General features: G+C 36.3%; 1 protein-coding gene across 1 annotated transcript in view; it reads right to left on the minus strand.

Moving 5' to 3' along the window:
* Nucleotides 1-10,726, minus strand: part of LOC124795865 (E3 ubiquitin-protein ligase MYCBP2-like) — a 145,577-nt gene extending 134,851 nt beyond the window's left edge. Inside the window, exons 1-3 of the mRNA XM_047259947.1 lie at nt 10,412-10,726; nt 9,926-10,244; nt 6,277-6,430 (exon numbers count right to left, since the gene is read on the minus strand). Coding sequence (XP_047115903.1) covers nt 6,277-6,430; nt 9,926-10,244; nt 10,412-10,506 — 568 coding nt within the window. The 5' untranslated portion in view covers nt 10,507-10,726. The remainder of the gene's footprint in view (nt 1-6,276; nt 6,431-9,925; nt 10,245-10,411) is intronic.
* Nucleotides 10,727-11,059: the final 333 nt, after the last annotated feature.

The raw sequence follows: 11,059 nt of genomic DNA on the forward strand, positions 1-11,059 counted from the left end.
TCCTTGTTATCTTTGGGATTGTAAGAACGATATTTTTTTAAGTTGATAATATGTTTCCAGACTCATAGGTACTACAAATCAAAGTGAAAAGTCATTTCATTCCCACTTCCCCCAAACGCTTGCTGAAATTTCAATAGAATGTGGCCTATGTCTTCTGCCTTATTTCATTGAAAGTCCTCCAAAACCCTGTTAAACTCAAACACTAATATTGGATCCCCTATGTCTTCCAGAACATCTCCCATTTCTTTTTCTATCACATCATCAGACATTTCCTCACCCTTACAGAGACCATCAAAGTACTTTTTCCATCTCTTATACTCTCGCTCTCAGTCTCTCCTCTGTAACTAACAGCAGAATTCCCATTGCACTCTTGATGTTAAAGACTTTGTTCCTAATTTCACTGAAGGTTGTTTTGACTTTGCTATATGCTGAATCTGTCATTCTGATGACCATTTCTTTTCTGATTACTTCAGTTTTCCTGCTGCAATTCTGTCTTGACTTTCCTACATTTTCTATTCGTTTCATTCCTAAGTGATGTACATTGCTGAATTCTTGTTTTTTTATTTAAGATTTTTTGTACTTCCTTCTTTCAGCAATCAAGTGAAGTATTTCTTTTGTTACTCAAGGTTCCCCCCACAGTTATCTTCTATGTACTTATGTCTGTTTGTTCAACTTTTGTGATTGCCCTTTTTAGAGGTGTACATTCTTCTTCAGCTGAACTGCTTATTGTGGTATTCATTATAGCAGTAACTCAGAAAATTTCTCCTTGTGAGGGCTCTTTGCCAGAGTACAGTGAAGACCTCAATGGCGGAGCTTGCTGAAGAGGCAACCCCACTTTCTGGGGCTAATACAGATGGCACCCACTGTCTTGTGGGCTGAGCAGGGATCCCTGAAGACTAAGGGAGTACGTATAAGACTGCGGCAATGACAAAAGTTAAGAATCTGTCTTTCCAAAATAACATCAGTTTTATTGTTAAAAAGAAATTGTGTGAAAACTGTAAGGATGAAATTAGCAAACTGAATGAGTGCATAACTAGATTATAGTTTATTATCGGTGCTTTAAAAATGGATATTGCGAAACTACAGCTTGAAAAAAGTTAACTGAACACACTAAAATTACTGCACAGTAGTGCAACTATTACAAAAAAAGTGGACACATGTGACATGTAATAGCAGCAAGAAAAAAGTGCTACATCAAAAAAAAACTGTAAAACTAACATAAGCTCTGTAAACGAAAACTTATTTCAAGTACTTTCTGCTGACAATTGTAGAACTACAGGCCTACGTAGTTCTTGTAAACGAGATGAAGAGGAAAAGGAAAATGTGAATAAAGCAGGAGAAGAAAATCTGTCAATGCTGACAAATAAGAAACCAAGTTTAAACGTGGACAGTGCAAATCTGCTGACCCAAAGTTGAGCTGAAGTGCTTAGTGAAATGACACAAAATGACTTCCAGACTGTAAAATCCAATAGCAAACTGCCTGTGCTTTCAGCCCGCCATGGTCATGGTCATGGTCATGGTCTTGCAAATAAACTAAGAGAAAAACTAATATATATTCATGTGGTATAGTGAAACCAGGAGCCCCACTTGGTGAAATTAAAAACATGATGGCATCTACAAAGATAAAAAAAAATCTACATGATAAAGACTTTGTCATACTTTTGGGAGGTTCCAACAACATATACAAAAATGAAACGGCAAATGCTACATGTGATCTTAAACAGTGTCTGAAAAATCTTACACATACAAATGTCATAATTGTGAATATTCTGCATCGCCATGATCTCATGAGGCAGTCGTGTGTTAATACAGAGATACAAAGTGCCAATAATCAGTTTGCACACATTTTAAAAATGTGAAATGCACTGATGTGTGTGATACAGGATGTAGATTCCACACACAACACCTGAACGGCTTGGGTAAAGAATATCTGGTGCAAATGATAGCCAAGGAAATTAAAAAAAAACACCACAATAACTTCAAAACCAAACGCACAGTCTCAATGCCATCACCAGACCAAATAGGAATAAGAAAAACACCTCAAAAAATATACAAGCAATACATGTAGAAAATTATAGGCCCATCTCTTTACTGTCATCATTTTCAAAATTAATGGAAACTATAATGAAAATTAGACTTATGGGGTACCTAAAAAAAGTACAATCTTCTGTGTAAGGAACAGTTTGGGTTCACGCTTGGTAAAAGAACACAATCAGCTACAGCTCATTTTACAAATGTGGTTTTGGAAGCACTAGATGAAGGAGATCACATAACAGGTGTCTTGCTTGACTTCAGCAAAGCCTTTGATACAGTACACCACACAATTCTGTTAAATGAGAAGTTCTAGGTATAAGAGGGGCAGCAAATAAGAGGTTTCATACATACCTGAAAAACATAGTGCAACGGGTGGAGGTCTCTCAAACTAACTGCAATCATACCATAAACTATCTTTCTGACCCAGAATACATTAATATTTGAGTCCCCCAAGGAAGTGTGCTTGGCCCAAAACTCTTCTTGATGTATATCAATGATTTTCCCCAGAGTGTCAAATACGGTGAAACAGTATTGTTTGCTGATGTCAGTGACATCACCAAGTGATACATCACCAAGTGTACTAAGGGACAGAGCTGAAGAAACACTCATGCATGTAATCAGATTGGTAGACAACAACAACTTTAAATGCAAAAAAACAACATATTAGTTTCCACATAAGCAGAAAACCCAAACTTTTTAAAAGTTAAAGATGAGCTCATAGAATGTGTATCACAAACAAAAATTCTAGGGATGCATGTTGATGCACAACTAAAATGGACTGGGCATGTAACTGCCCTCAGGAAATGACTAGCTTCAGCATGTTCTGTACTTGGAATGATAAATTCTGTGTGTACTAGCTCATGCATCGAAGCAACATATTTTGCATATGTCCATTCTGTGATGAGTTTTGGGATAATGTTTCGGGGAACAAATGAGCAGAACAGACAAACAATCTTTAAGCTACAAAAAGGGCTGTACAAATTAAGATAAACAGTAGTAATGGGACTCACTGCACTGAGTTGTTTAAATCTAAGGGAGTTTTGACTGTTCCAAAAGACAACCACATTAAAAAGAACACTGATCAGTACCCAACGAACAGGTCTCTACGCGAACATGAACCAGATCCAGCCACTACTTACATCTCAATAGAAAAAAAAAAAAAAAACAGTGTTCTCTATAATGGAATTAAACTATACAACAAACCTCCACAAAAAATCAAAGGCAAAAGTGACATACATGCCTTCTGGAATACTCTCCAAAATTATTTGTTAGAAGAGTGTTTTTATACCGTAAAGGATTACCTAAAATGATGTGAAAATTTTTTTGACAATTGTGCTCATGATTAATTCTGCAATTTGAGGCATTTTACAATATGTTCAATAGAAAAGTGAAATACAATGTCCAAAAGGGGCAACTCAGTATGACAAGAAATGTATGTATCTATTTATGGGTGTAATTGGGTACGTTTATGTATCTCTGTGTCTGTATTTTATGTATTTATTTGTTGACAACATCCATACAATTTACATTGTCTATGGATGGAGAAATAAATAAATAAATAAAAATAAAAACCCCTAACAGAAAATGCTCAATATACTCTCTGTATGAAAAGTCCACTCTACTACACCAACTGCCTCCTAGGAAAGTGAATGAGCCGGTAGGGTCTTATATAAAGTTCAAAATGGTAGACCAGGTACAAAAACAACCGAAGTTTCCCTGACTGCTGGAAAGGCAGATGAAGGTTGTTGCAGTTTTGGAATCTCCAGTCCTCGTAACTATTATGCCACTGGGTACAGGTTTCGATCCCGTCAAGAAACGCGTGAGTGTTGTTGTGCAGCAGCATTTCCACACTAAATGACATCACGCACAGGCATCTTCTGGAGAACAACAGCACAACCTAACAAGTCCTGCAGCAATTGCAGAGTTGTGACGGGAGCAGGATCATGTAGTCTTGGAGCTCATAGTGATAAACCGACATGTAAGCAATGAATGAGTGATGGCCACTCTGCTTGAAGAGGTGCTTTAAAGCAAATCATGTGTTGCATTTGTGACTGAGCAGGCCTATTCCGGAGCCCCTCTGCTCACCTCTAATGGGAAGGGGGCTATAAAAGGTGCCTTAAGCCACACTTAGCAGGTACACCATACGCAGCTGACAGAAAAAAAACATGAACTTTGCTACTTGGAACATCTGAACTCTAATGGATAATGATATGGTAAATTGACCAGGAGGGCAGGGATTTAAGATTGATATTGCATCATTAGATGAAACTAAAGGACTAGGCAAAGGAATCAAAGAACAAGGAGATGCCTACATTTTCTTTTGGAAAGTAAAAGAAATTCATGAACCCTGTATTCATAGTATTGGCTTTGCTACCACAAACAAACTCTTTCCACACCTTTCTGAGCTACCTTCTGGCAAAAGTGAGACTCATGAGCCTACACCTTTAAGTCACCAATTGCCAACGAATAGAGTTACAAGTGCATACACTCAGAATCTCACTTGTGCAGATGATGAAAACGAAGTCTTCCACTAACAACTTGAAATACCTCCAACAATAAAACCCAATGATGACAAAATCATCCTCTTGGGAGGCTGCAATAAATAAGTCAGTAGAGGCTCAAGACTATGGCCCAAAGTAATTGGAAATGATGGGGTAGTGAAATGCAGTTCTAACGGAACTCTTCTGCTCATGAAATGTTCAGAGCACAACTTATCACTCATCACTAATTCCATGAACTCTTGAATAAAGATCCAGAGATGAATGACACAACACTTTCCACATTTCTGCAAAAACCTACAAAACTTCACCTTGGCAAAGTCCCTTCTCTGCAAGAAGTTGTGTGAAAACTATTAAACTACTCAAAAACAACAAAGCTGCTGGATCAGGTGGAATCCCTCCTGAATTTTTCAAGGAAGGTGGACGTATTCTTGCTGAACATATACTAATGTTTACTGTTAAAAATGGAACACTGAAAACATTTCTCCTAATTTCATAGATGCACCGACAGTTACCATCTGAAAAAAGGTAACAGAACTGACTGTGGTAACTACCATGGAATATACCTTCTATCTGCTGCTGGAAAAATGATTACTCGAATTCTATCCAACTGTCTCATACCTCTTGCTGCAGACTGTTTGCCTGAAACACAGTGTGAATTTTGACCTAAATGCAGTACCACAGATATGATTTTCTGTGCCAGACAAATGCAGGACAAGTGCAAAGACTGTACATGATATTCACACCTCTTGTAAAGGCCTTTGAACTGAAACTGGTAGCTGGGAAACTACTGCACTTAATTGTTCAACATGATGGGAAGGAATTCAGCACTTCGAGCAACTGAGGCGGAAAACAGAAGCCGACAACCACAATGGTATGAAACAATGGGATCTGCTGAAAATAAACGACACTATGAAGCAGGCCCCACCAGAAAAAATACTTGCCAACAATGTGGAAAACTCTGCAGCTCCAGGATTGGCCTCTATAGCTACTTAAGATCTCACAGAAACTAAGTTTCGAAAAAGACGATAATACTTGTCAGCAAGTGATACCCATCAGAGAATTTCTAATGCATCTCATCATTCCTCACTATTTCAGTATTCCACTTTTTTCCACCTTGATTCTCTTAAGTTTCAGTCTATTATTCATCATTATTAAATTGTGATCTGAGTTTATATCTGCTTCCAGGTACACCATACAACACAATATCTGATTTTGGAATCTGTCCAACCATAAAGTAATCCAGCTGGAATCTCGCAATGTCTCCAGGCCTTTTGCTAATATATCTTCTCCTATTGTGATTTTCCAACAGTGTGTTTGCTGTTACTAATTGAAATTTACAGCACGACTCAAGTAGTCTTCCTCCTTTCTCATTTCTCCTACTACTGAGATATTCTCCCATAACTGAATGAATCAGGAATAAAAGTAACAACTCACCAAACAGTAGAGATATTGAGTCATTGACAGGCAAGTTAGTTACCTTTACCTCTAAATCATTTATAATTAATGTTACTCAGTACTGAAGAAAGTATACACAATTCTGTCATAATATCTCAAATATGCATATATGGAAATATAATCTGTCAGTTCTTTTAAATTAGCACTGTCAAGTGTGTTCATCAGAGTCAAGTTAAGTTCCCTCTCCATTTAAGTGAATATTTCTTTATAACATAAATACATCACTTTAACATAAAAGCAATTATAATAAAAATACCACAAGTGTAAACAGTATTTTGCCTATTACCAATCACTTCAGCTGGTTCATTCTTTAGACCCTCAGGTTGCTGGCCCTGAACAACATCTAGTAGAGCACCAAGTGCTTTGGTGCAAAGCACAGGATGTGACGACCGACTCTCTCGAATTAATTCAAACACACTTCTTAGGCCAACACCAACTATCTGAAAATTAATGAACAATTAATTTATAATATGCTCATCAAGTGTAGAGAAATGAAAATGAAACCATAAAACGTAATATATTCTGAAAAAATTATGACATATGAGATGGGTACAGGAAAGATCACTTTAAAAAAATCAAGGCTAAGAGCTACTGCAGATTAATTCAACCGAGTATTGCTTATAAAGTACATTACAAGACAGACAGCAAAGAATCCCTAATGTATTTTTTTAACCACCATGCAGACTTAGGAGGAGCAGGTGCACTGCCATATGTGATGTTTCTATTCTCAAACAGATAACTGAAGAAAATTATTAAGATAAACATATACATTGCACTCATGAAGAATGAGACAATATTCAGATAAAATTGCATGAAATTTACTGTGTGAATCGGAATACCAACACAAAAGCTATTAAAATAAATAGGAGTGTTAGACAGATGTACCACAGTCCTTTTCCTAACCTTTTATTATGGGTTAGTTTCACTATATAAGGTATTAAAAATATGTTACTTGGCAACTAGTAAGACATCCTTCAAGACACAGGAGACAACCTGCAATATGTTGCACATAACCTACAGAATTAAGCATAACATTTCAGCGGAACAATAAGAAACAGGTGAGAAAACTCATGTGACTTTTTAAGAAGTCATAAATAAATATCTACATGAACGATTCCCAGACTTCAAGTGTTTGGGATGTAATACAAATAACAAAATATTCGAAAAACAAAGATGGTGAGACTTACCAAACAAAAGTGCTGGCAGGTCGATAGACACACAAACAAACACACAAAATTCAAGCTTTCGCAACAAACGGTTGCTTCATCAGGAAAGAGGGAAGGAGAGGGAAAGACGAAAGGATGTGGGTTCATCTTTCCCTCTCCTTCCCTCTTTCCTGATGAAGTAACTGTTTGTTGCGAAAGCTTGAATTTTGTGTGTATGTTTGTGTTTGTTTGTGTGTCTACATAACAAAATATTCAGATATATTACTGACAAAGTAAACAGGTTCATAACAATTACTGAGACGAAAGAAATACCACTTTATTTTCATAAAAATATGAAGTTCTGACTTTGCGTTGTTGTGAAACACCAACCAATCACAAAGTTGATGAGAATAAAATTCCAGAAGCACAAAAGAAATTTCTGTGGACCTTCAAAGATGTAGTCTTATATTTCAAATAAATACATAATTGAAGAACAGAATGTGGAACTAATATTAACCAGATCTTGGCAAATACAAAACATTCAAAGAAAGACTGCTTCTGATAACAAGACAATGAAAATAGAGATGTTGACAGTTCTTTCAGAGAAAATGCATGATCAAATTAGATGGTATTCTGTTTGTTTCACAGATCCATTGTGAGTGTATCCTTGTGATGGAAAAACATGAGAAAAAATAGTAAGTTAACACATGAGAAAAGAATTGATCTGCAAATCTGCCGTCTCCAAATCCTAGGTGGACTGGTCCTGAAGGAAGTGGAAGAATTAACATATTTTTAAATCATTTTCATTTACAGAGGAATACAAAACTTAGTAATTAATATAAAGGTGTCCTATGCAATCATTGTCAAGCATTTTCGAAAGAAAACAGTTTATAATGCTCGTTTCCACATGTAGCAGTCACTAATGATATGGTTCTAAGCTTGCATAAATAGGGTAATGTGCGCTATAGTGTTCACATATATCTGGCATGAGTTTTATATGACATGGGTTTAAGCCTTTGATTCATTTCTGAGTTACAATTTTCCATTTAAAATGACACTAATTTGTAATGTTTTTTGGTTGAGCATTGTCTCTGCAGCAAGGTAATGAGTAATACAGCACTAGCTCCATTTTCACAATAATAACAGCAGCCTTTTAAGGAATATTACTGGAGAAACACCTGGAACTATTTCAATGGTATACAGCCATCAGAAAACACAAAGTGATCACTAGACGTGAGTTTTCCTGATTTCTCTCCTATAAGTGCTCCATCATCTGTCACTGTATAATATTGATTATTAATTTTTATATCCACTAATGGGGACCCTGATCATAACCAGTCTGCAACTCGACGATATACTAACCTACACCAAAGGTTCATCATATTTAAGTGAACAGCCCTATTGTGTTCTGTAGTTGATTTAACAACTAAATACTAAATTAAATAACCTTCACCGTTATGCAATTTTCATTTTAAAAATATTGCAGTTGATTAATGAAGTACTAACAAACACAATAAGTCTGTTGGATGCATGTGTTACTTTTACTTTAAATGCGAACGTTTTAGGATAAACATTACTGTGACTGTTATTGACAACGAATGAAACATCAAGTTTACTGTTACCAGTCACTGTTTAATTTATTTCCACAGTGCCTCTCAAAGGTTTAGAACTCCATCATCAGGGGGATTAATTTGTATTAGTATAACGTGTGCATGTTGTGTTATGACTTTCAGGTAAACTGTGGCTCTGTGTCCAGTGGTCACTGGCTCCTTTGTCCGTCATAACACATCGCATATAAACTGTCAGACTTTGTAAACAAAAGATGGTATCTGGAAACAAGACAGCACCTTTGTTTACAAGCTGTGGTAGTTTATTAGTGATGTGTTACAACAGAGAAAGTAAGTTTCTTTACCATCTTTGCTTAAAAGTGTGAGGTGAGACTGTTATCACTCGAGACAATGCCACAGTTTACGCCAAAGTCATAATATGACATGTATTGTCAAACTAATACATAAAAATATGCCTGATGATGAAGGTTTAAGCACTTGAAATGCATTGTTGATATAAATAACAGAAAACCTGTTTCATTTGGTATGTGTTAGTCCTGAACTGACATAAATTATAACAGCAAATGTCATCAGATACAGATAACTAAGCATTTATTATTACTGTGTACATAATTATTGAACAAACAATGTGATATTAAGTAGCTTCACTTAGTTTTACTTTATCAAGTTTGTTGAAAAAACCTTACACAATGTGAGCAAAGGGGAACTATTTATCTTACAGAATTGATGGACAATAACTGCAGGCATCATGTGGACAAACTACTTTTCTTGAATTAAGTAATATTAAAGTGGATGAATGAGTACAGCCTCAAATTATATCTTTGTAATTAAGCATACAAGGGATACAGAAGGTATTAAACCTGCAACAAATGAACAATCTACTTACAAAACAAATGGACCTACTTTAAATAGTCTTTAATTACAGCAAGCACTACTGTAATATACAAATATATAGTGGTAAATGAATGACAACACTTTTTATCATGGTGTAAAAATCAGGCAATTGGCCTAGTTACAAATAAGTGCTGGAAGAGAGGCATGTGACTGTGTGGCTTCAAAGGTTCACTCCTTCTTTTTACAGAAGCATGTATGTGTGTGACACCTACAAATAAATGGAATATTTATTTCTCGTGCCATACACAAATGAATGGACTGTAGTGTCAGACAATCTAAGTCTGGAGGAAAAAAAAAAACATTGAAGTGCAATTCCATAAGAACACACCTTTGGAACTTTCAAGATGTTATCCCTGACTTTGTCTGTGTTATCTTCACTGTCACTTTCAACATCATTGTTCCCATCGGTTGCGGGAACACTGGACGAAGAAGATAAGTAAATCTGACAGGCTTGTTTAACCCATCGCTCCAGCACCGCTTGCCGAACATTGGCGAATACGGCGAAACTTGATGCGTTGGTTGGTAATTCAACGTCTGGTGGATTTGACAGATTTGTAATTTCTCCACAAGGTTCTACTTTGACTTTCCTTTTCTCTTTTCCTTTCGACAGTTTTGCAGTTTTCCCTTTCTTCCATTCCGCTTTTCTCCTAAAACAAATGGCATTCGACGATTTGCTTAGTAACGAATATTTGGCAGTAACCACAACAAACTAATTTGCAATCAAAATCAGCAAAGCTAAATTTCTACACAGGCAAAAAAAAGGGGGAAAAAAACAAGGAGTCGTCACTACAGCATACGAAAGTGTTTGTCCTACCTTTGGTGATCAGGTAAAACTTTGAACTGTTCATGGAAGTATCTCCCAAGAAGTTCTGGTTCTGGTAGCATTTTGTCCCACTCACCCGCACCCATTTCTTAAAGCTATCTCCAAATAACACATGTCAACATGTCACTTGATCTGTCATGTTGGAGATTAATTCTGTATGGTAATAAAATGAGACTTTTATTCATAACAGTTGGGTAGGAATAATTTTCATTTTAGCTATTTTTAACTATTGATGCCACACACAGCCTGGATTTTCAGGTATGTTTGGCTTCACCGCATCTGTAAGCCGGCGTAATATTGTCAACCTTCCAGTGATCCATAGATATTGTACTTCTAGCCGGAGATATTCCTGTGCGCAGCAATTGAACTTCTCAGATACTGCGTGCAAAAATAGATTATTTTATTTATTTATTCGCCCAAGAACATTCTTTTAATGGTATAGTATTTATCATTGTACAGCAACGAACACAAATAGCTCAAAATTATACATACTTAATGAAAAACGTATATAAGTATGCTCTTATGAGGAACCGACAGGAGGTCCGCTGGAGCTTTGATGAAGCACTATCCCAGCATTTGCCTGAAATTATTTAGGAAAAAACACGGGAAATTTAAATCAGGGTGGATGAAGAGAGCAAA

Source organism: Schistocerca piceifrons, chromosome 4 (assembly GCF_021461385.2).
Source record: "Schistocerca piceifrons isolate TAMUIC-IGC-003096 chromosome 4, iqSchPice1.1, whole genome shotgun sequence".
In the NCBI taxonomy this organism is placed as follows: Eukaryota; Metazoa; Arthropoda; class Insecta; order Orthoptera; family Acrididae; genus Schistocerca; species Schistocerca piceifrons.